General features: G+C 49.0%; 1 protein-coding gene across 5 annotated transcripts; it reads right to left on the bottom strand.

The window, feature by feature from the left end:
* Positions 1-501: 501 nt before the first annotated feature.
* Positions 502-25,015, bottom strand: hspbp1 (HSPA (heat shock 70kDa) binding protein, cytoplasmic cochaperone 1). 5 transcript variants are annotated; one of them, XM_072492212.1, is made up of 9 exons: positions 24,918-25,015; positions 21,838-21,980; positions 20,707-20,893; positions 20,004-20,228; positions 17,820-17,975; positions 17,577-17,624; positions 14,749-14,845; positions 9,816-9,931; positions 502-2,368 (listed from the first exon to the last, which is right to left on the bottom strand). In XM_072492212.1, the coding sequence occupies exons 2-9, from the start codon at positions 21,961-21,963 to the stop codon at positions 2,298-2,300; spliced, it is 1,026 nt and encodes a 341-aa protein (XP_072348313.1). In that variant the 5' UTR covers positions 21,964-21,980; positions 24,918-25,015; the 3' UTR covers positions 502-2,297. The 5 variants fall into 5 exon arrangements, with proteins under 5 accessions (XP_072348313.1, XP_072348311.1, XP_072348312.1 ...); XM_072492210.1 differs by having other exon boundaries at positions 24,818-24,994; XM_072492211.1 differs by having other exon boundaries at positions 24,813-24,984.
* Between the last annotated feature and the right edge of the window lie 862 nt (positions 25,016-25,877).

The raw sequence follows: 25,877 nt of genomic DNA, 5'->3' as shown, positions 1-25,877 counted from the left end.
GCATCTCGAACAATAGGATGTTTCCCCGGCTGGTCCAGAACCAGGAGACGCAGTCCCAGAATAAGACTGAGATGAGGAGGAATTTATTCACTGAGGTTGGTGAATCCTTGGAATTCTCTACTCGAGTTGTGGTAGCTCAGTCATAGATTGCGTTCACTACCAAAATCGACAGGTTTCTCAGGAGACTGAGGATAGCACAAGAAAGTGGAGTTATGGTAGATCATCAGAGCAGGCTCAAAAGGGCCAAATGGCCCACTCCTGCTCCCATGTTCAGGAATCTGGTGTAGGAATGCGATTGAATGGTATGTGATCTCGAATGCAAATCAGGGAGACCATTTGGTCCATTCAGGCTGTGGCTGAATGTCCTGCTCGACTGAGCCAACCAGGCCTCTGGCTTGGTGGTGATAAACAACCAGATGCTACTTGAGCGACAGAAATGTCAACTGAGAAAAGGAACAGGCTGAGCAGGAAATGAAGAAAATGTAGCTAAATAGCACGGAGTGAAACAAAACTTTAAAATATTTATTTCCAAACCAATTTTTCAACAAATGTAAAATTTTGTCTGATAACACTCCTCCTTGTGGAGCACCTCATGACAGTTGACTTTGTTAAAGGCGCTATATAAATGCAAGCTGTTGCTTATTATAGAGCTCGTCATCATCCATTGAACAGTGGGTCCAAAGTGATTGTCCATTCCAGACACAGGTGAAGTTCAGATGTAAGAAATACATTCAAACATCGACACTAAAGTATGGATTGGAACATGTTCAAATCTCACTTTAATTTCCTACTCCCTCCCCTATCATAGAATTGGAATCTTAACATTTTGCAGCAAAAAAAAAAAAAAACACACACAACACACAAAAAGACCCAACAAAATGACACCATTATTACAATCATAGCCTGTCCTTCAGTCCTTTAACATGTAACACTGCCGCCGAGGACCCGGGTTTGATCTCGGCCCTGGGTCACAGTCCATGTGGAGTCTGCACATTCTCCCGGTTTCTGCGTGGGTCTCACCCCCACAAACCCAAAAGATGTGCAGGATAGGTGGATTGGCCACGCTAAATTGCCCCTTAATTGGAAAAGAAAAATTGGGCGCACTCAATTTATTTTTTTAAAAACATGCTTCTGAATTTAGAATGCTGCTGTGTGGAGCGATAAGTACCTCGCTTGGCATCTTCCTGGGTCAGCACTGGGACCACCATGCAGCCTGAAAGAGTCCGACAGGATCCCCTGCGACTAGAGCTGCACCTGACTCCTAGAGCTGTGGGTCAGAAGCTCACTCTACAGCTCCTCATCAGAGGCGGAGCAGATCAGCAACCCTCTGTGGTCATCGACGCTCTAATGAATCACATCATCCCGCCATTCCAGACACACTTCCCAATTAACGTGTTCAGTTTCCAGGACATCTCGAAGGCTAAGATGTGTGTGCAAGGTAATAAGGTTTAAAAAAAAAATCTCTTCCCTCCCCCAAATAAAATTCACCGTTCATATTCCGCACCCCCCACATTTTCTCATATTTCCACGAGAGTAATTGCTACGGTGAGCACATTACAGACCAGCGTGCAGTGAAAGGTGTCTCGATATCAAGACATGTCTGGACATTCAGCAGTTTCACCACTTTGAAGTCACTCGCGTGGGTTCGTACGTCACATCAACATTCATGGGATCAAGACCCCGAGGGCATTGACAGCCACTCGGACAAGCTGCACATCCATCCAGGGACGGGAAGGAGACGGGGTGGGGGGGTATAAAAACAAAGCGGCGGTTGATGCAGGCAAATCGCAACACACTGGCTCATTGCAGTTCCACTGGGCGAGGAATTCTATCGAAAAAAGCAGACGCTAATCTGTGCCTTTCGCTACGTCTCTCAATGGCTGAATAGCACACGCGCCGGAAGAGGTTTTAGGAGACAGCAAGCAACTGAAATTGTAAAAACGTGCTAGTCACAACTTGTCGTCTGTAGTTATCGAACCAGACCAGCGAAGGGAAGTGAATGGGGGGGAAAAAAACCTGGACATGGAACAGGGATTCGTTCCGAGGGGTAGCCAGGAAATGCTGTTTCGGATGCGTTGAAATGTCTAGGTACGTTGTGACCTGGGACCAACATGAAAAGATTAAATAAATGGTTGTTAAACAGTCTATTTTTTTTTTTTATATAGGTGTAATATATAGGCTGATTCGAAACACGTCAAGCTTCTGAGCCTCAACAGATTCCTAGTGGCAGGAAAGCCATTGGAACGAGCCTCTCCCCGATGACGCAGCGTCAGAAGGACGATCTATATTGCAGATAATCACCGATCCATCCCATTCTCCTCTGGCTGGCTGAAGCAGATTCTGAGGAGCTGCTCACAGAACTCCAACTCTTCCTGTAAAAACATTAAAGTCAGACCAGAATTCATTTTATTTATCTTGTCTCAGTTCCCCGCCTCCTCCTGGAGGCCGTGGATTTCACTGTATTACCTGCCCCCCCCCCCCGGTATGTTGCCAAAATGGACACGTCATTGACAAGCCTTGAGGGGTATTATCTGGAAATTCAAAGACAACAACCTCGATTTATACCGCACCTTCAGTGCAATGACACTTCTAGAGGCGCTTCACAACATTATAAAACATAGTATAATCATGGGCCACATATGGGGATTGAGGCCAGATGACCAAAAGCTTGATCAATACATTTTATTGAAAATTCTCATATGATTCTGGTGTTTCCCAATTTTATGTAATATTCGAGTGTCCAGCTTTGGTTCCTTGGTGTTCCGAACTGATCAGGTTTGCTGCTTTCCATCTGCTGTAACAGACTGGCATGAGATATGGGCGTTGCTGGCTGGGCCAACATTGGTTGCCCCTCCCTAATTGCCCTTGAACCGAACGGCTTTCTCGGGTCATTTCAAAGGGACAGTTAAGAGTCGACCACATTCCTGTGGGTCTGGAGTCACATGGGCGGCACGGTAGCACAGTGGTTATCACTGTTGCTTCACAGCTCCAGGGTCCCAGGCTCGATTCCCGGCTTGGGTCACTGTGTGCGGAGTCTGCACGTTCTCCCCGTGTCTGCGTGGGTTTCCTCCGGGTGCTCCGCTTTCCTCCCACAAGTCCCGAAAGACGTGCTTGTTAGGTGAATTGGACATTCTGAATTCTCCCTCTGTGTACCCGAACAGGCGCCGGAGTGTGGTGACTAGTGGATTTTCACAGTAACTTCATTGCAGTGCTAATGTAAGCCTACTTGTGACAATATTATTATTTTAAAAATAAATTTAGAGTACCCAATTCATCTTTCCAGTTAAGCGTGGCCAATCCACCTAGCCTGCACATCTTTGGGTTGTGGGGGGGGGGGGGGGGGGGGGGGGGGGGCGAAACCCACGCAAACACGGGGAGAATGTGCAAACTCCACACGGACAGTGACCCAGAGCCAGGATCGAACCTGGGACCTCAGCGCCGTGAGGCTGCAGTGCTAACCACTGCGCCACCGTGCTGCCCTTACTTGTGACACTAATAAAGATGATTAAGATTACATGTAGGCCAGACCAGCAACGGACGGCACATTTCCTTCCCTAAAGGCCATGAGTAAACCGGATGGGTTTGCACGACAATCGATGGGATTAGATGAGACTAGCTTTCGATTCCTGATTTATTCATTGAATTTAAAATTCCGCTCGCTGCCATGGTGGGAGTTGAACCCACATCCTCGGAGCATTCTCCGGGGCCTCCGGATTACTAGTCCAGTGACATTAAAGATGAAGGTTTTAAGGACCATTTTAAAAGAAGGAAAGTCAAGAGGATTGGGTGGGAGGGGGGAGAATTCCAGAATTTAAGAGCCCAGACAACTAAAGGCACAGCCATCAATGGTGGAGCAACTATAATTAGGGGTGCACAAGAGGCCAGAATTAGATCTCAGGAGGGTTGTGGGGACTGAAAGACATCACGGAGGAAGAGAAAGGTGAGGTCCTTGAGGGATCTGAACACAAGAATGCAAAAGTCGTAATGTTGCTCGACTGGGAGCCGAGGTAGGGTCAAGGGCGCAGCTGACAGGGACCCGATGTGAGTTAAGACAGAGCAGCAGAACTTTGGATAACCTTATGTTTACAGGGGTGTATTTGAATTCCAAGCCCCATTGGTGCTGGCGCGATGCCCGCCCCCCACGTCACTACACGCTTTGTTAAAAACAAATAAAAATCTGAAAGCCCGCCCAGGGGCTCCAGGTACTGAGCCCAACTTCACCGTGACCTAATGCTACCACCCCTGACCAAGATTAAATAACTCATGAAGCACACGCGAGGCACCAAAGCTGGTGGTTAGGGTCCTTAGTAAAGTGCTGAGTGGGCTTGTAAATATTGAAAAGGGATTAGAGTTGGCTTTTCAATCCAATGAAAAGGTATTCAGTTTCTTTCATGAGGCGGACAATTCAAATGGACCTCAGCACTGTGGAGATAGAGCAGCGCGTGACACAATCTACACACTTCAAAAACATTAACCTGCTCACTGCTTAGAAGCTGAATAACGTTCTGGGACTGTGAAGGACCTGGCCCAGCAGCGGCACCAGCAGGCGTCTCCTGATATTGCTGATGCGTGTAAAGCCTCCAGCAAAAATACGACGCCTTTTTAAATTTAAAAAAATGGTTAGAAATGTTTCTTTTGAAATTTAAATGTTGTGGGAAAAGGTTTGCAGCCGGTTGAGAAAATTCCACTAGCCAATGAAAGCAAGTTATCGACTTTCAAAGAAAATGTTTTTAAATTCCACATTGCAGAGTATAGAGGCACTGGAGAAAGTGCAGAACACTGGAACAGGAAGGTTCCAATTAGCAGGAAAGCCTGGACAGCCCAAGGTTTATTTTGGTAGAAAGAGACCACCGATGGGGTGACCTGACGGAGGTGGTTAAATGTTTGAAGGGGCTCCTTGGAGTAGATAGAGATGTTTCCAGATGGGGAGGTCTAAACGTTGGGACCATGAGTAATAAGATAGTTTAATAAATCCAATAGAGAGTGTAGCCACCTGGGTTGGCCACTTCCTGACTTAAACTGGAGAACCGCAAAGACTAAAGGGAAATTCAGCCAACACAGGCAAAAACTAGCAAGTGCAGAAATCCTGTGTATTAGAACTTGCAAAAGCCCAGACAGCACTGAAACTCACAGCCATCTGCATACTAATGAGCAATCCCCGGGAACAATCGAAACATTTAAGGTGAATAAGGCCAAGCCAGACTCCTCGGCGCCAGCAGGAGCCAAGACAAAGGAAGGCCAACGGACACTCAGGGACCGCCCAGCGATCAGGGAACAACTCCAGTGTTGGAGAAATCGATCCAAGTGATCGGAACGTAATCCAATCACTTGGAACCAGGTATGGGGTCCGCCCAAAGGGGCGGGAAGCCCCTGGGGACTATAAAATAGAGTCCCCAAGTTCAAATTGTCCTTCTTGAGTCACTCAGCAACTCGAATCAACCCTTGAGAGTGAACTGCCCAAGCTACCGCATCAACCAAGTAAGTCTCCAGTCAACGCACGCTACGAGATAGGCGCTCCTAGCTACCAGTCAATACCAGCTTTTGAATCCTACAGACTCAGATCGAACGAAAGGCCATTTGTTCCCCTGACCTGGTGGGCCAATTCCGAAGCTAAGTATAGGCCTTTTAGTGATAGAGAATAGTCTAGAAAGTAGAGTTTATGCATGAGTAGTGATTTACTGTGTATAATAAATGTGTTTTGATTTGAATCGTACTAATTGGTGTGTTGAGTTATTGATCAGTACTGGAACTTGAACCTCGTGGCGGTATTATAAAGATACCTGGCGACTCTAGAGCAAAGGTTATAGAAACAGAGCAAATTAAGTAAAGATACAACGGGCAACGTTTAAGAGCCAACCAAAAGTTAGCAACAAGAATTAATGAGGAACCTCGCTACCGGGAGAATGGTTAGAAAATGGAACTCACCATTATTGCTAGATGTGGGACAGCACGGTGGCGCAGTAGTTAGCATTGCTGCCTCACGACTCTGAGGTCCCAGGTTCGATCCCGGCTCTGGGTCACTGTCCGTGTGGAGTTTTCACATTCTCCCCGTGTTTACGTGGGTTTCGCCCTCACAACCCAAAGATGTGCAAGGTAGGTGGATTGGCCACGCTAAACTGCCCCCCTAATTGGAAAAAATTAATTGGGTACTCTAAATTTATTTTAAAAAAATTATTGCTAGATGTGACAGGGGCGGCGCTGTGGCAGAGTGGTTAGCACTGCTGCCTCACAGCGACAGGGACCCGGGTTTGATTCTGGCCTCGGGTGACTGTGTGTGGACTTTGCACATTCTTCCCGTGTCTGCGTGGGTTTCCTCCGGGTGCTCCGGTTTCTTCCCACAGTCCAAAGATATGAAGGAAAAACGAACAGAAGGGTTAGATCAAGCAGGGACAGAGCATGCTGCTGTGAACAGACTGATTCTGTGCTGCAAGTTATATACGATTCTATACAAACACATGGTAGGACTATCTGTGTCTAGCAGGTTCATGTGTCATGTGTGGATGCTGCATTAGAACCGGAAGACGGGAAGTTGCCTTGAATATGGCAGAACGATTCAGGCGGAGAACAGAATACAAATGGGCAGGAACGTTTATTCCCATCACTGGGAGGGATTTGCAGTCAGGGTGACTCTGGCCCCTGGCAGCAAAGCACAGAGCCTGAAAAGCTGAAAACGAGGGATCATCCACAAAGACCGTCTCCGAGACAATGAAAAGCAAACAATCTACCTCCGGAGTGTCCAATCTGCAAGGTCATGGTGCAGTTACTGTATAGCGTTGCTGGGAGCTTGAACATTTCCCTCTGTCCCCCCCCTCAGCTTTATCTTCAACCGTGGGAGCCGACTGCTGCCAGGGTACAGGGTCATCCTGGCTGCAAATCTAACACCAAAGTGCCCAAGTGGACACAATGGGAAATAAAACGGTCACAACCAAGGAGATATTCCTAGGTGTGCGCACACGTGCATTAAAACTTGAAAGGTGAGCCACTGAATCGCAACAAAGAATGAGAAACCCAGGTGATTTTCTTGCCTCCTGCCGCAGCACAGCGGCCCTGATGCTATTCGTAGTCACTTTGTCGCACAGATCAAAGACCCGCCTCTGGCCGATGTTGCTCATTTCAATTCTGGATAGGATTCAAGACCGTCAGCTCTGGTTTTGTTGGTAGCGTTCCTGCCTTGGGAGTCCGAAGGTGCTGGTTCCGTGCCCAACTCCAGCAGCTGAGAATAAAAACCAAGGCCAACGCTCCAGTGAAGAGCTGAGCGAGTGCCAAACTGTCCAGGGTGCCGCCTTTCAGAGGAGACATTAACCTGAAGGCCTGTCTGCCCTCTCCGGCGGGTGTTAAAGGTCCCACGACACCGTGCATCTTGGCCAATATTTATCCCCCAACCAACGTCACAAAATGAGACCATCTGGTCATTATCACACTGCCATTTACGGGACCTTGCTGTGCCCAGATTGGTTGCCAATTTTCCTCCATTAGAACAGCACCTACACCTCAAAGAACAAAGGAAAGTACAGTTAAAATCTTCTACGCTTCCGGGGTCCGTATCCCTCTATTCCCATCCTATTCATGTATTTGTCAAGATGCCCCTTAAACGTCACTATCGTCCCTGCGAAGCACTTCATTGGCTGTAGACATGCACCTGAAAGTGAAACTTAAGATCCGAAAAGTCACTCTGCAGAGGGATCTAGGGGCCCTAATGCGCAAGTCACAACAGTTAGTGTGCTGGCACAAATTAAGACGACTAATAGAATGCTATCCTTTATTACGAGTGGAATTGAACACAAAAGTAAGGATGTTATGCTTCAGATATACAGTGCATTGGTGAGACTGTGAGCCGTTTTGGTCTCCTTAATTAAAGGATGTAAATGTGTTGGAGGTGGTTCAGAAGAGGTTTACTAGATTGAGAGCTGGAATGAGCAGGTGGTCTTATGAGGAAAGGCTGGACACACTGGGCTGGTTTCCACTGGAGTTCAGAAGAGTGCGGGGGTGACTTGATTGAAGTCTATACGATCCTAAACAGTATTGACAAGGTGGACGTGGAAAGGATGTTTCCTCTTGTGGGCGAGTCCAGGGCTCGGGGGAACTGTTTTAAAATTAGAGATCGCCCTTTTAGGAGAGAGATGAGAATTATTTTCTCTCAGAGGGCTGTGCGATTTTGGAACTCTCTGCCTCAGAAAGCGGGCAAGAGAGGGCAGGGGGTGTAACTGAATATTTTTAAGGCGGAGGGAGATAAGATTCTTGTTGGGCAAGAGGATCCAACTGTTCTTGGGGGTAGATGGGAATGTGGAACCCCAAACACAAACCGATCAGTCACGATCTTAAGAGATGGTGGAGCAGCATTGAGGGGCCAAATGACCTACTTGCATAAAGTCAAGTCTTACACTTTCTTTTGGATGCAGCACTTCCAAACAAATCCACCTGGAAGCACACTGCCTGTCCACTTAGCCCCAGATCCCCCCCCAATGCACAATACTCAGCCTTGGGGCAAATAGGTGCCCATTTGGGAGGGACTTGCTTCACAGCGCCAGGGTCCCAGGTTCGATTCCCAGCTTGGGTCGCTGTCTGTGTGGAGTCTGCACGTTCTCCCAGTGTGTGCGTGGGTTTCCTCCGGGTGCTCCGGTTTCCTCCCACAGTCCAAAGATGTGCAGGTTAGGTGGATTGGCCATGCTAAAATTGCCGTTAGTGTCCAAAAATTGCCCTTCGTGTTGGGTGGCGGTACTGGGTTATGGGGATAGGGTGGAGGTGTGGGCTTGGGTAGGGTGCTCTTTCCAAGAGCCGGTGCAGACTCGATGGGCCGAATGGCCCCCTTCTGCACTGTAACTTCTATAACTATGACTATGAGTGGCAAACCAGCATCAGGCTCCTGCTGACATAACTGCCCCGGGTGTGGGCTGGCCATGGGGGGGGGGGGGGGGAAAGAAAAAAATAACAACGGGTCGGTCTAGCGAACTGTCATCATCACAGATTCTCTACACACATCGCTGACCCCAAAATGAAATCATACGGGGCGGAGGCCATTCCGCCGAGTCGGTGCCCCCTCTTTGACAGAGCGATCCAATTAGTTCTCCCGCCCTTTCTCTGCAATTTCCGCCCATTCAAGCCGTTATCCAATTCCCTCTTTGAAAGCTGCCACTGAACATCCTTCCAGCACCGAGTGCATTCTCCCCCTTTCCCCAAAATAGGCCTGAGGATGCTTACACACCAAGGCTGTGCCAGCATTTATTGCCCATCCCTAATTGAGGGGGCAGTTAAGAATCAACCACATTGCTGTGGGTGTCGTCTGTGTAGGCCAGACCGGGTAAGGACGGCAGACCTCCTTCCCGGAGGGATATTAGCGAACCAGATGGGGTTTTACACAATCAACATGAATATTGTATGCTTGTTGTTCGGGACCTATCCTGCCTTGCAGGATACACAGTGATCGCCATTTTAATGGTGCGACCCTAGAGTAAAAATTGGAGGGTGAGTTATTGAGCAGGGTGGGGTTTCAACAATCACAAAGAGCAACAAAGACACCGACAATTTTGCTGGCCTCTGTCAGCGGCAATGATCGGGTCTCAGAACTCGTTGGACTAGGCCACGCCCACAGGTTAAATCAACCAAGGCACATTTAAAGGGGCCTCATAGCCGATCCCGGGTCTGTCAAATCCAAGTCTCTGCTCCACAATCGATCTTCGGAGCTCGCCACCCCAACTGCTGGTCACGTGACCCCACTGGCGGGGGGCGCTCCGGCCCACAGTTCGGGAACCCCTGCAATCACGGACTAGCACATGCTCCCAATACCAGGCTGTCCCCCCAAGACAGCGAATGAATACGTGCCTGAAATTCCTCCTGATCTTTCAGCATCCGTGATCTCTCAATCAGAATATCCTCTAGACCCAGCTGCCGTTCTTGACACTGCCTCACTCCACGAGGGAAATCCGTCACCAGGCTGCAGAGGGAAGAAATATCCGGAGTCACTCAGGCTGGGAAATCAGGACAAGGCACCCCGTGACGTACATAACCCTCCCTTCCGCACTGGGGGGGGGGGGGGGGGGGGGGGGGGGGGGTGGAAAATGGGCGTTGCGCATGGCTGGGAAAAAAAAGCATGCAATGGGTTAACACCCAAATGATCTCTTCATGGAAAGGTCATCAACTAAAAACAGGCAAGCTGGCTGCAGGGCATTTCACAAGTATCTGCCACACTTACCTCTTTGCTATTGGAAAAAGTTAGGTATCTATTCAATATTGGTGGTCAGCTGTTGACCCTCAGTAACTATGAGAGACGCAATCAACTTCCTTTTGTTTCAAAATAATGTCAAAAGGGTTAGATTAAAGTCATTTCATTCATTTTTCAATTGCTGGAGTGACCAGTGACGCAGAGTCCAAAAACCTAAAGGCAAAACCCCTCCCCCAATCGAAAAACACAACAAGAGGGCCTCTCCTAACAAAACACATTTTGCAGTTCTAGGATTTCAAACGGGGGCTCCTCCCAGAGCAGATGTTTGCTGCGGCCGGGTGTTTTATTGCCTCGACACAACTTTGCTACCCCAGGCGTGCCCTGTCACTAACTAAGTCCCCGTCCTCCACCTGAGCCCTATAAAGCCCACTTTCCCCCTCCCTGTGCTGCGGAAACCCTCACCCACACTGTCATTTCTTGAGAATCATTTCTCAAAGGCTCTTTTCCTCTGTCTCCTGGCACAAGTTGACCATGATAAATTGTTCCTTAAGTGTTCAACGGTTAGGTGGGGTTACGGGATAGGGCGGGGATTGGGTCAGGGTAGGGTGCTCTTTTGAATGGTCGGTGCAGACTCGATGGGCCGAATGGCTTCCTTCTGCACTGTGGGGATTCTATGCTAAGCGCCACAACCGCTTGTCCACGTTCTCTCCCGTGGACCCTCGCATACCTGTCTCCAGGTCATGGACTTCAAGATCCCTCTCGTCACTTTCATTTTATTTAGAAACATAGAAAATAGGAGCTGGAGGAGGCCATTCGGCCCTTCGAGCCCATTCCGCCATTCAATATGATCATGGCTGATCATCCAACTCAATAGCCTAATCCCACCTTCCCAAAAATACCCTTTGAACCCTTCGTCAAAAGTGCTGTATCTAACTGCTTCTCGATAACATGCAATGTTTTGACTTCAACTACTTCCTGTGGTAACGAATTCCACAGCTCGATCACTCTCTGGGTGAAGAAATTTCTCCTCATCTCCGTCCTAAATGGTTTACCCTGTATACTCAGACGGTGACCCCTAGTTCTGGACACCCCACCATCGGGAACATCCTTTCTGCATCTACCCGGAGTAGTCCTGTTAGAATTTTGTAGGTTTCTATCAGATCCCCCCTCATTCTTCTGAACTCCAGCCAATATAATCCGAACCGATACAATATCTACTCATACGTCAGTCCTGCCCTCTCAGGAAACAGTCTGGTAAACCTTCGCTACACTCCCCTCTAGAACAAGAACATCCGTCCTCAGATAAGGAGGCCAAGACTGCAATACTCCTGGTGTGGCCTCTGGCCTTTTCCTGTCCTTTTTCATGGAATCTTACAGCACGTGGCCATAGAACCCAGGCTGACCCTACCCAAAGTTAGTTGGGAACATAGGAACAGGAGGCCATTCAGCCCCTCGAGCCTGTCCCGCCATTTAACGAGATCACGGATAATCTGTGGCCTAACTCCATATACCTACCTTTGGCAGCTCCCTTCTTCCCTCCCCACAGTACATTTTTGCCCAGCCACATCCTAAGCTCAAAGCCCACAATTTCCCTAACTCTGGAGTCCCTCACCTCCTTTATCAGAGACCAATCATTCAGCCACTACGTACATCCCTTTTAACCTCCTTCCTGATTCATTTGATCTTGCTACCTCTCTCAACCCTGAAAAATCCCCTTATAAACCTCCATCACTGAGCAAGTGCTTTTACTTCCAGCTTTGCTCTCACCTCAGAGGTTATGAGAAGCCCTGCATAAAGGAAGACTTGTGGGTGTAGATTTGGGCCCAATCACCTTCACCAGCAAAGCAATGAAGAAGGGACAGTGTACAACTGGACCATAAGACATAGGAGCAGAATTAGGCCATCCGGCCCATCGAGTCTGCTCTGCCATTCACTCATGGCTGATATATTTCTCATCCCCATTCTCCTGCCATCTCTCCATAACCCCTGATCCCCTTATTAATCAAGAACCTATCCACCTCTGTCTTAAAGACACTCAGTGATTTGGCCTCCACAGCCTTCTGCGGCAAAGAGTCCCACAGATTCACCACCCTCTGGCTGAAGAAATTCTTTCTCATCTCGGTTTTAAAGGATCGTCCCTTTTAATCTGAGATGGTGTCCTCTGGTTCTAGTTTTTCCTACAAGTGGAAACATCCTCTCCATGTCCACTCTACCCAGGTCTCGCTGTATCCTGTAAGTTTCAATAAGGTCCCCCCTCATCTTTCTAAACTCCAACGAGTAGAGACAACTACTCCTTGTATGACATTATTTTGAGTTGGGGGAAAGAGTCAGAGGGGCCCTTTCTTCCTCCGCTTGTACCTCCAACATCCCAAATTGGAGAACCATTGCAGTATAGGAGGTGATCATTCGCCCCATCGAGTCTGTGCCAGCTCTCTGTGGAGCAATCCACTCAGCCCCACCCTGAAAGATTTCTAGTATTCGACTACGCCAAGTTGGAGGAATTTATAGTATTCCTACTATTCGGTTACCAGCAGCACGTTGCGATTACTGGAACTCAGTAGAAATTTAAGATAAAACTTCTCAGGTGCCAATAGGAATTGTTTTATTTGTCTTCTATTGATTACAATTTGAAAGTCATTTAAAAGGCAATTTGTAGACAATTTGAAGCTTTCAGAGAATCACAGACATTGTCGTCTTGCCTAGGCAGACAGCTCGACAATAACTTTTAAAAGTCAAAGTCTGAAAATGAAACAAGGAAAGGAGAGAGAGAGAGAGAGAGAGAGAGAGAGAGCTAGTCTACCTAAACCTAATCTTCAACAAAAACTAAAACACACTCAAAAACACAGAACAAAACACACACAAAAATGGTGGGGGAAACGTCTTCAGTTCTACCCTTTCATATCTGTCTTAAGTCATCTAATCACACCCCAATATAACCCTGATTGGTTTGGGTTAGACTCAAACACATTTGATTTGACGGCAAGCCGTCCATCTTCAATGTGCAACATTAGTTTTAATTGTTTCATGTCTGAATACTTGTGCATGTTATGGAATGCGATATTCTGCTTTATCTTTTACCAGCAAAAACTGGTCTTCTGCTGACTTAGCTGTTATCTCCATTGTGAACAATGGTGCCTTCATGTTGCTATGGTGTCTACTTCGCCCTTGATCTGATTACTGGTACAGCTCATTTCTTAATGTCAAACTGTCTTTGAAAATATCTTAGTGAAAATGTTGTTTTTATCTCCAATTAGTTTATGCATGTGTCAGGCTTTTTGTGCCTCTGTTGAAGCTATGTGTTTTGTCGTGACCTGAGGTTATGGGTGCTGAAATCCTCATTTTAAGTGGGTATTTAAAACCGGGGCTTAATATTTATGCTTAAACAGCTATCTTTTACCTATACTAGTTGTATTAGAAATACCTGGCTTCTACACATCCCTCCCCCCCTCGCCCCCCACTCTATCCCTGGAGTCAGGCAAATTTATTTTCCCTCAAGTGCCCATCCAATCCTCTTCTGAAATAATTCACCGTCTCATCTTCCACTACTCTCTCATCGGCAGCGAGTCGAGTTCTGAGCCATTACCAGTCGCAAGGTTTAAAAATTTCTCCCTCACCGCCCCCCCTCATCTCTTGCTCAAATCCTTAAACCTCTGTCCTCCAGTCCAGGCATTGCCAAACTCAGGGGCGATACCTGCGGGTGGGTCGCGGGCGGGTGTCGGAGCCGTCCGTCGCAGCGTTCCCGATCGTGCAAATCCGCGCGCAACAACCGGCTTTTAATAATGCCAGCTGCGAATGGCCTTCAAATTGGCCTAGAACAGATAAACAAATTTGGCTGCACTGCGCATGTGTGCCCGATCATCGATGCGCATGCGCAAAACTATGCGCATGCGCACCGATGATCGGGCACGCATGTGCAGTGCGGCCGCATTTTTAAAAAATATGGTCGCAGCCTTTTTTCCCCCAGGTTCGGGGGGCCAAAGGGACCCAAAACCATTTCCTCCATTTTTGATAGCAACAAACAATGCAAGAGAAAATGGTGGGTCGCGCAGGTCGGCCGGCGTGGGTCGCGAAGGTCGGCCGGCGTGGGTCGCGAAGGTCGGCCGGCGTGGGTCGACCAGCGTGGGTCGTGAAGGTTGGCCGGTTGGTAAAAATGGGTCCCTGGAAAAAAAGTTTGAAAAACACTGCCCGAGTCCTTGTGGCTAACGGGAAGGTAGCTAACTTGGTTAGCTGTACATCAGCTAACAGGAAGTGTTGTCCCACCTTCTCTGAAGCTGGCACAGTCTTGCACACCTTGATCAAATCATCCACCCCCCCCCCCCCAAATAAGGCTCTTCCTCACAACCTCAGCCAGGCTAAACACGTCACCTCCCACTTGAACTCTCTTGTTGCCGGTTAACATAGGGGCCACAGCTGGAAAGAGCCTGGTGGTGGTGATGGGGCACAGAACAGGATCCAGTGGTTAAACAGTCTGCCAGAGTTCCCCGTGCAAAGAATGCGTGCGGGTAGCCGGATAGACAGTAAGCAGCCACGGAGAAAACACAGGCAGTGGTCAGAGAGTGGAAGGGGAAGGAGGCTTTCGTCCCATTTACCTGCAAAGTGCACCCAGAACATGCTCATGAAAGGGATCATGTTCTGTCTGAATGAGCGAGACCAGCTGTTGCACCATCCCCATCGAGCAGAGAACATCTGGAGGAAGGGAAAACAACAATCTTTTAATCCACCAGTCTTGGGATTGAAACATTTCAATGTCCTTGCGACATTTTATTCAGCAATACGGTTGTTCTATTGTTAAATCATGCTCCTGGGATCTGCAGTCGTCCGTACTGCTCGGAGCACTGATGAGATCCCCCGCAGAGCACTACGCAGTCTTGCTCTCTCAATGCTGCCACCGAGGCGGTTTCTTCACCCTGCCCTTCCTGAAGCACTGGGTCTTTGCTGGACTGCAGTTCCATATGTGTCAGCTCCCTCCCAAACTTGCAACCAAATAGGCATCGCTCTAGTCGAAGGGTTGACGGGCTATGCGAACACAGAGGGCATCGCAAACTGCCTTAGATGCCCAAATGTACCTCCAACCGGATGAAGGGAGAGGCAGGGGGCGTTAACGGAGAAGTGAAGGACAAAGCAACTGAGGCTCATTTCAACACAAGAGTATTTCTGTCAGCACCCGGGGGGCGGGGGGGGGGGGGCTGAAACCTGGAACCTCCCGCTCTGTAAGAGTACCACTGCCGTTACCTACTGCTCATTCTACAAAGAACTGGCTACCCTTTGACTCGTGTTCTCATCGGCACACAAGGAATAAACTTCTGCTGCCGTTCCAGCTCTTATCAAAGAAACATCACAATCCAGGTACCCGGAACAAATGTCACCCAACAGGTTTAGCATCAGTTCCACGACTCGACACTGATGCCAAAGCTGTGGCGTGCAAATTGGGTGAAAGCCAAAAACCTTGCCTGTGTGTCGGGTCAGCATTTTTACTAGAATTCGCAAAGTAAAACCATTCTGCATTGAATTCCCATTTCTATCTCTGGGACATCACCCAACTTCACCTATTCATGGGATGTGGCCTGGGCCGGCATTTATTGCCCATCCCTAATTGCCATTTAACGGAGTGGTTTGTTCGGCCACTTCAGAGGGGCAGTTAATAATCGCCCACAATCCTGTGAGCTTCGTGCGAATGAAGATTCACACAGACTGAAACTTCCTCTGTCTCCAAATTCTGGCATTGAAAGAGGAGGAATAACAGACAGAAATCCCAAAGCAAATGTGTAGATCTGGCAAGAGCCTCTCCATTCCTTTGAACCTGAACATCATTGACCGTTGAATCTGGAAGGAGAAATGTTTGCCCAATCTGTCGTGAATCTGGAAGGAGAAATGTTTGCCCAATCTGTCGGCAACAGTGGTTAGCACTGTTGCTTCACAGCGCCAGGGACCCGGTTTCGATTCCCGGCTTGGGTCACAGTCTGTGCGGAGTCTGCACGTTCTCCCAGTGTCGGTGTGGATTTCCTCCGGGTGCTCCGGTTTTCTACTACAAGTTCTGGAAGACGTCCTTGTTGGGTGAATTGGACATTCTGAATTCTCCCTCCGTGTACCCGAGCAGGCGCTGGAATGTGGCGACTGGGGGATTTTCACAGTAACTTCATTGCAGTGTTAATGCAAGCGTACATGTGACAATAAAGATTATTATTACATGTAGGCCAGACTGGGTGATATTAGTGAACCAGACGGGTTTTTATGACAATAGTAATCATTCGACTTTTAACCCCAGATTTCTTTTTGTTTAAAAATTTGAATTGGTCGACACGGCTGCCTCACGGTGCCAAGGACCTGGGTTTGATCCCGGCCCCGGTCAGTGTGTGTGGAGTTTGCACATTCTCCCCACAACCCAAAGATGTGCAGGGTAGGTGGATTGGTCACGCTAAATTGCCCCTTAATTGGAAAAAGAATGTAGTTTTTTTTAAATTGAATTGCTCAAAACCTTTAAGACCCTGAGGAGGTATTGATAGGGTGGATGTGGAGCTGATTATTCCTCTTGTGGCAGAATCTAGAACTGGAGGGATGGGGGGGGGCACTTTTAAAAACAAGGGGTCACTCACTTAAGACAGAGATGAGGAGAAATTGTTTCTCTCAGAGGGTGGTGAATCTGTAGAACTCTCAAAAGACAGAAGAAGCAAAAACTCAGATTATTTTAAAAAACATTTAAAAATAAATTTAGAGTACCCAATTAATTTTTTCCAATTAAGGGCCAATTTAGCGTGGCCAATCCACCACCCCAGCGCATCTTTGGGTTGTGAGGGCAAAACCCACGCAAACACGGGGAAAATACGCAAACTCCACACGGACAGTGACCCAGAGCCGGGATCGAACCTGGGACCTCAGCGCCGTGAGGCTGCAGGACTAACCCACTGCGCCACCCTGCTGCCAATCTTTGATTATTTTTAAGATAGAGCGAGATAGATTATTGATCAACAAGGGGGAGGGGGTGAAAGGCTATCGGGAGACAGCAGGAATGTGGAGCTGAGATTACAATCAGATCAGCCAGGATCTTATCGAAAGGGGGAGTAGGCTCGAAGGGGCCGAGTGGCCCCACTCCTGGGTCTCAATTCATATGTTTGCACACCCGTATGTATTCAAATTTCATCACCTGCTGTGGTGGGATTTGAACCCTGGGTCTCTGGATTACTAGTCGGTGACAATAACACTACGCCACCGCCTCCTCTTCGTTGCTTCAGTTAATTTCAATCTGGAACACAAGCCTCAACAAAAACTGGATCGGAAGGGGGCCCATAAATAAGCCTCCTAAATTGGTGTTTAGCCACTCTTGCTGGTAAAGTGTATACGCTCTCGTGCATGTGAAACAAGGGCAGAGTTGAGCTAATCTAACAAGTGCCCCAGGATTGAATTGCCTGCCGATACTTACTGGGGACAAGCGACCGATGTGGAACTGCCTCCCAGCGTGAGTCAGCACCTTCAGCAGAGGAGGGGAAGAAAAATGGGAAAAAGGAAAATAAAATTAAAAACCCAAATCGCACCACATTCGTAGTCAGGGCAAGGTCGATTGGGGTCCCACGCATTTTCTCTCTCCCCCACCCCCACCCGCCCCCCGTTCCTCCCCACACACACATACACACACACACACCTTTCGTTAAAGACAAATTCTGACCTTTGTGTTCCGGGTTGCTGATGAGCAGGTTCTGCAGCAGGAAGGCAGCTTTCACCTTCAGCTTCTCAATGCCGCTCTGCATGGCTCTCATCAACACAGAGAAACCGTCATGGTCCACAAACTCGAGCAGGCCAGCCTCCTGCTCGCGGACCAAGCCTAAAAGAGATGGGAGGAGAGAGAGAGAGAGGTAAATTAACATCTAGTCCCATTTCCAACTGCATTACAAGCACTCACTGCTGTTGCAACAATGAACACAGCATAGGAGATACCTGGACCAAAGGCTCACCTCAATCCTTCAACTGTGAAGACTGGGTGCCTCTATAGAGGGCATCTCACACACACAAGGGCAGACATGTCTTCAATCAGATCAGCCATGGCACAGTCGTTAACACTGCTGCTTCACAGCTCCAGGGTCCCAGGTTCGATTCCCTGCCTTGGTCACTGTCTGTGCGGAGTCTGCACGTTCTCCCCGTGTCTGCGTGGGTTTCCTCTGGGTTCTCTGGTTTCCTCCCACAGACCAAAGGTGTGCAGGTTAGGTGGATTGGCCGTGCTAAGTGGTCCTCAGTGTCCAAAGACGTTAGGTGGGGTTACTGGGATAAGGTGGAGGTGTTGGCTTAAGGAGGGTGCTCTTTCCAAGGGCTAGTGAAGCCTCGATGGGCCAAATGGCCTTCTTCTGCACTGTAAATTCTATGATTCTATAATCAAAACTTGGGATTGCTGGTTATTTGATAGCGCCTTTACCCACATCACCAAAAGATAGTCACCATCGCGCTGCTGTTTGTGGGAGCCAGCTGTGCACAAACTGACTGCCGCAATTCCTACATCACAACAGCGATTACACTACAAAAGTATTTCACTGGAGTGCAGCATGGCGATGCAGTGGTTAGCACTGCTGCCTCATGGAGCCGAGGATTTAGGTTCGATCCCAGCCCCGGGTGACTGTATGCGTTGAGTTTGCACATTCTCGCCGTGTCTGCATGGGTTTCACCCCCCCAACCCACAGATGTGCAGACTGGGTGGATTGGCCACGCTAAATTGTCCCTTAATTGGAAAGAAAAAAAGAAGAAAAAAAAAATTTCATTGGCTGCAGAGAGGGTTGGGACATTCTGAATGCGAGGCATTCAATCGAGACATTAAAGAGGGCTTTAGATGATTACTTGAATAGAAACAATGTGCAGGGGTGCACATTGGGGAAAAGGCACTAAGTCATGATGGTCCTTTGGAGAGCCGGTGCAGACACGATGGGCCGAATGGCCTCCCCCAGCACTGTAACCATTCTGCCATTCCGAAAGGTACAATATAAATGCAAGTCTTTCTATCAATATTGGAGTTAGAAGTGGGCAGAGAGCTTCACATTCTTATTTTTAAAAATAAATTTAGAGTACCCAATTAATTTTTTCCAATTAAGGGGCAGTTTAGTGTGGCCAATCCACCTAGCCTGCACATCTTTGAGTCCAGTCAGAAGTTTTACAACACCAGGTTAAAGTCCAACAGGTTTATTTCGATGTCACTAGCTTTTGGAGCGCTGCTCCTTCCTCAGGTGAATGAAGAGGTATGTTCCAGAAACATATATGTTGAGATTCAAAGATGCCAGACAATGCTTAGAACGCGAGCATTAGCAGGTGATTAAATCTTTACAGATCCAGAGATGGGGTAACCCCAGGTTAAAGAGGTGTGAAATGTGTCAAGCCAGGACAGTTGGTAGGATTTCGCAGGCCAGATGGTGGGGGATGAATGTAATGCGACATGAATCCCAGGTCCCGGTTGAGGCCGCACTCATGTGTGCGGAACTTGGCTATAAGCTTCTGCTCGGCGATTCTGCGTTGTCGCGGGTCCTGAAGGCCGCCTTGGAGAACGCTTACCCGGAGATCAGAGGCTGAATGCCCTTGACTGCTGAAGTGTTCCCCGACTGGAAGGGAACATTCCTGCCTGGCGATTGTCGCACGATGTCCGTTCATTCGTTGTCGCAGGACATCCTTTCCTGCAGCGTATGAAACCCACGCAAACACGGGGAGAATGTGCAAACTCCACACGGACAGTGACCCAGAGCCGGGATCAAAGCTGGGACCTCGGCGCCGTGAGGCAGCAGGGCTAACCACTGCTCCACTGTGCTGTCCTGCCTCACATTCTTATGAGGAATAAAGCTACTGTCTCCTGTGATCAGACAAGGCCAGTGCCACTTACACGATACAGCAAAGAGAGCCTTGATCCGAACCATGTCGCTGCTGTCGCCGTTCAGGAGCTCCAAGAGTTTGGGCATCATGCCCAGGTTCAGCACATGCTCCTGGACGAAGGGGTTATTCTGGCTACACGTGCCAATGAGGTGTGCTGTTCGCCATCGCAGCTCAGGGTCCGGACATTCCAGGAATTGCTCCACCACCATCTGCATGCCCGATAGCTTACAGAAATCTAAATAAAACAAAGAGGGCATTAATTTTTTTAAATATAAATTTAGAGTACCCAATTTATTTTTTCCAATTAAGGGGAATTTAGCGTGGCCAATCCACCTACCCTGCGCATCTTTGGGTTGTGGGGATGAAACCCACGCAAACACGGGGAGAATGTGCAAACTCCGCACGGACAGTGACCCATAGCCATGATCTAACCTGTGACCCCGGCGCCGTGAGGCAGCAGTGCTAACCACTGTGTCACCGTGCTGCCCTAAAGAGGGCATTAGTAAACCATCCCCAGTCGAACCCGGGGCTAGAGTACAGAAAATCAGCCTTGGTTCTCACCCTCTATTATTTTCTACATTACAACAGTGACCACTCTTCTAAAGAAATGGGACGCCCCACAGTTGTCAAAGACGCTACACAAATGCAAGTTTTTCTTTGAGCCCGAATATAACGGAAAATGACTCCCAAGCCCCAAGGACAACATCAATTACCTCTTGCATTATCCAGGTTTTCACACAAATCCGCCACAGTATCGAGTGCGTTGCTCCTCCTCCCATCCTCGTTCAGGTCAGACTCGGATGTTTCATTCAGGATCTGGAGGCAATCTTTGATCTGTTTCACTTCATCCAGTTGTCCGTTAAACACATCCGACAGCGCATCCTGCAGCCACTGTCTCCGCTATGGGAAGAGAGGGAGAGAGAAATTATTAAATGACAGTAAAACACACACAGCATGGATGAACAGGCAGCCTCTGCAACATTGGATTGCAGGCTCCTTAGGCAGCACCTGACAAACCCACAACTGCTACCAGCTCGTAGGACACAATAGGCAGGCACAGCACAACCAGCAAGCTCACCTCTAAGTCACTCCCAATCCTTCAGTAGCTGGATCAAAATCCTGGAATCCCTAACAGCACCATGGGTGTACCTACACATGGACTGCTGCGTCTCAAGAAGGCAGCTCACCATCACGTTCTCAGTGGCAATTAGGGATGATGAATAAATGCTGTCCTAGCCTGCGGCACTCACGTTGCGCAAATTAACTTTTGAAGAAGTCGCTCAGTTAGCGGAGCAGGATTAAACGGAGGGACATAATCATCAAGCTCCCGGGCCTGATTCCTGGTCTGTACAGATCTCAGGCGAAGATAATAGCCAGGTAAGACTGCAGAGGTCGGAAGTATGAATAATTAGAAAGTGGAAATAGGAAGCCGGCCTGTCAACATTTGGGAAGACAATTTAACATTTTTGGCAGGGAAAATTGATTCGAGTGACTGAGACGACAAAAAAGCTTGCAGATCATCCGATACTTTGCACTTTTGCCTCCCCCAGGATTTGAAAGCTATTCACTGGCCACCAATCTCAATACCTGCTGCCTCCAGACCTCGCTGTGCCTTCAAATCTCACTCCAGGGCCGCAAACAAAGGCGAGGGCTGACATTCCCGCTCGTCACTTCCCTCCACCGTGCAGCATCTTGCTGCACTCACAGTTTCCGTTTCACCCGAGGCTAACAGCAGCAAGCTAGCTAGCTCAGTAAAGGCCAGCATGCAAGCACAAAGTGACCCGACTTGTCTTCCATCGGGATGGTGGGGAAAAGGGAGGCGGGTCAAGGGAAATCAAACTTACGTCCTCTGGCATGGGATGCAATTCCGGAGCGGTGTCCCCCACGGACCCTGCCTCCACGGCAAGTCTCAGCAGACCCTGCAGATTGTTGGGATGGTGCCTGTTCCTCTCAGATCCACCTTCCGCCATTTTGAAGGAACCTCAATCTGGAAGGAAAGAAAATCTCAAGATCGCCCATGCAATGATCAAAGTGGCAAAGAAAATACCGGAAACATTTGGGGTTACGAATGGGAAAAGCAGAACCATCGCTTGCTCTTATTAGCACCACTGGCAGGCAGTGGGGGTAGCGGACGAGGGCTGTGTTGTCAAGGGGACTGTAGATGGAGCAGATGGTCTTGTCTCATCTTTGCTTTCCAATGCCCAGATACTCAAACAAACATTTACCCAGGCATTGCAAGTAAAACAGCAATAAACACAGCAGGTCCGCCAGCAAACATGAAGGGAAGAGCTAAGTTACTGGCATGTCCGCTGCACTGGAACTGCGTTATACATCAGCAACGCCATAACCTCAATACAGAAAGAAGTGCCAGACAATGACCGCCTTCAACAAGACAGAATCCAACCAACTTCCCCCTTTTTCTAAAATTTAGAGTACCCAATTCATTTCCCCCCCCCAATTAAGGGGCAATTTAGCCTGGCCAATCCACCTACCCGACACATCTTTGGGTTGTGGGGGCGAAACCCAGGCAAACACGGAGAGAATGTGCAAACGCCACACGGACAGTGACCCAGAGCCGGGATCGAACCCGGGTCCTCGGCGGCGTGAAGCAGCAGTGCTAACCGGTGCGTCACCATGCTGCCCCTTCCAACCATCTCCCCTTGGCATTCAATGGAATTGCTGACCCCCCCCCCCCCCCACTATTAACAACCTGGAGGAGTTACCATTAACTAGAAACTGAGCTGGAAAAGCCATAAATACCGTGGCTACAAGAGCAGGTCATAGGCTGGGAATTCTGCTGATTCCGCAAAGACTGCCCACCATCTACAAGGCACAAGTTAGGAGTGACTCCACTTGCCTGGATGATTACGATTCCATCACCGCCTAGGCCGAAGCTTGATCAGCACTCCCATAAGTATTCACACCCTCCACCCACCGGCTCACAAGATGCATCACAACTCAGAGCCTCCTTCGACAGCACCTCCAAAACCAGTGGCTTCTACCACCTAGAAAGACAAGGCGATTGGATGCACCACCATCTTCAAGTTCCCCTCCAAGCCACACACCATCAGATTTGGGACAAAAACTGCTGTTCCTTCACTGTTACAGGATCAAAATCCAGGATGAAACTCCCCTCCTAACAACACTGTGGGTATACCTACACTACATGGACTGCAGTGGTTCATGAAGGCAGCTCACCACCACCTTCCCAAGGGCAATTAGGAATGGACAACAAATAGTGGCCTAGCTAGCAAGGCCCACATCTCATGAACGAATAAATGTTTAAAATTGCAGTGTGACCTGCTATGTGTTTCCAGCATTTTAACCCACACATGGAGTGCTGCACATGAAAAACACAACAGCAAGAAGCAAGCCATGTAACTCGGGGGGGGGGGGGGGGGGGAAGAGGAACCCCTGGAAACATAATACACCTTTCTTCCAATGATGGAATTGAAGTGGTTTTAACATCTTTACCTGCCATTCTCTGACTTTAAAGAATTTTGGATAAAGGAGGTCGATGGTAGATTTTATAGATGTGCTAAACTGTAACACATTTAGAAAACAGCAGACTTATACAAGTGGCTGGAGGAGGAGCAGGGAGACGACCGGGTGATGAAGATCAAGGAGAAATGGGAAGGGAAGTAGGGAGGGGAGATCAATTGGAGATCATGGAGTGAGGCACTACATAGGGTAAATGGGACCTCCTCCTGTGCAAGCATGAGCCTGATACAGTTTAAGGCAGTGCACAGGGTGCTTATAACTCAGGCGAGAATGAGTGTGTTCTTCCAGTGGGTAGCAGATGAGTGTGAGAGTTGTGGGCAGGGGCTAGCGAATCGCAAGCACATATTTTGGGGTTGTGAAAAATTGGGAAGATCCTGGGCGTTCTTAGCCAGGACAGTGGAGGAGGTGGAGGACCCGGATCCTTTGGTGGCGATATTCGGGGTTTCAGAGAAACTGGAGCTCATGGGAGAGGAGGAAGGCCGATGTCATGGCCTTCACTTATCTGAATGCATGGCAGCAAATTTTACTGCAGTGGCGGTCTACATCGCCACCCGGGGGTAGTGGCTTGGTTGGGTGACCTGTACGACATCTTGCAGTTCGAGAAGATAAAGTATGAGTTATGGGGCTGCGCAGGCAGGTTTGAGAAAAGGTGGGGAAGGTTTGTGACCGTGTTTGAGGAGCTGTTCGTCGCACGGGGGGGGGGGGGGGGGGGGTGAAAACGCTTCTGCGTACACTCCAGGCAGATCGTCCCGTGCATTAAAAAAAACATAGGACATGTGATAAATACACAATGTAAATACTTAGACATCTGGTGAAGCATTTGTAGGGTACTCAGTAGAGAAGATGCATAGAGATCAGATCAGTCCATAAGAGGGTCATTCAGAAGTCTGGTAACAGCAGGGACGAAGCGGTTCTTAAATCGGTTGGTGCGTTTTCTCAGACCTATACATCTTTGGACTGTGGGAGGAAACCGGAGGAAACCCACGCAGGCACGGGGAGAACGTGCAGACTTCGCATAGACAGTGACCCAAGTCTGGAATCGAACCAGCACGTCTGGTGCTGTGAGACCGAAGTGCTAACCCCTGTGCCTCTGGTCAGGCGCCTCCCCCTTGGGGCCTGCGTGAGAATTTCCAATGATGCCGCCATTCCCAGCCAGGCCTTCGCAGAGCTCGATGAGCCGGGGGCCGGAGCTGGAATGGAATGCCGCCCGGTCTCTCCCCTCCTCCCCCGAGAACCGGCCTCAAAATGGCCGTCCCCTCCTCCCAAAGCCACCGACCACGGGTCACAAAACCTCATTATGCTGCCGACCGGCGCGCACCTTACCCACTCTCCCCTCGCACGGTCTCCGTCCCGGCCGCACGGGCGCTCAGCCGGCCCGCGCACCCCCTCCGCCCCCCGGTCACCCGCGCCGAGGCTCCGCCACCTTTCCAGATTCTTCCAGGCGGCTTCAATCCATGGGCGCCACCATCTTGCCTGAAGTTGCGTCACACGGGGTAGGGGGGCGCCGCCCCTTCCGTTGTGACGTCGACGGACAGGAAATGACGCCACTGCGGGGCAATTGTCTGCGTGTGCTGCAATCGCCACGCCGCTATCTTTGACACCTCGCCCCTCAGGCCTCCACCCACCTTGAGCCAAAGGAGACAACTGGGATGGCTCACCTCCTCCTCCAAGTGTCATTAAAGAAAGACAAACAACTAATTTGATGTATTTCATTGTGGGTTTTTTTTAAATAGGAAATTCTGGAAAAACTGCCATATGTCTACAGTGCTGAAGGAGGCCATTCGGCCCATCGTGAAAGAGCACCCAACCTGGGCCCACTCCACCCAATCCCTGTAACCCCTCCTCAACCTGCACATCTTTGGACTGCGAGAGAAACCGGGAAACCCATGCATACACGGGGAGAAGGTGCAAACTCCACAGTCACGTAAAGTCAGAATTGAACCCAGGTCCCTGGCGCTGTGAGGCAGTAGTGCTGACCGCTGAATCGGTTCTGGCTTCAAGTTCCCCCTGGGAACTGAGCACAGAAATCCAGTGGACACTCCAGTGCAGTGCTGAGGGAGTGCTGCACTTGTCAGAGGCGCCTGTCGTTCAGATGAGGAGTCACACAATTCTGCCTTCTGAGCAGATCCCATACACTATTTCCAGTTGCTGCTAAGGAAGCTGGGAATGCATGTCACATTCATGTCTGAAACAAGTGCCTTCTGATCCCAAATGCAAGTTCCATTTAAGACCAGAGTGGTAAAGTTGCAGAATTACGTAAGAACTAGGAGCAGTAGGCCATCTGGCCCCTCGAGCCTGCTCCGCCATTCAATATGATTGGAAAGCAATTGGGATGCTGAATGACTGTCAGTCAAATACACATTTTTCTCCCATTTCCAATATT

This window comes from Scyliorhinus torazame, chromosome 29, assembly GCF_047496885.1.
Source record: "Scyliorhinus torazame isolate Kashiwa2021f chromosome 29, sScyTor2.1, whole genome shotgun sequence".
Classification (NCBI taxonomy): Eukaryota; Metazoa; Chordata; class Chondrichthyes; order Carcharhiniformes; family Scyliorhinidae; genus Scyliorhinus; species Scyliorhinus torazame.
Note: the sequence above shows the minus strand (reverse complement) of the source record. Positions and strands in the feature narration are given on the sequence as shown.

Excerpts from the sequence above, each read along its gene's own strand:
- hspbp1 (XM_072492212.1), bottom strand. The coding sequence starts at position 21,963 with ATGGCGGAAGGTGGATCTGAGAGGAACAGGCACCATCCCAACAATCTG. Across the intron at positions 20,894-21,837 it reads TGCATCCCATGCCAGAGGAC|CGGAGACAGTGGCTGCAGGA; the intron begins GTAAGTTTGATT and ends CTCTTCCCATAG. Across the intron at positions 20,229-20,706 it reads AAACCTGGATAATGCAAGAG|ATTTCTGTAAGCTATCGGGC; the intron begins GTAATTGATGTT and ends TGTTTTATTTAG.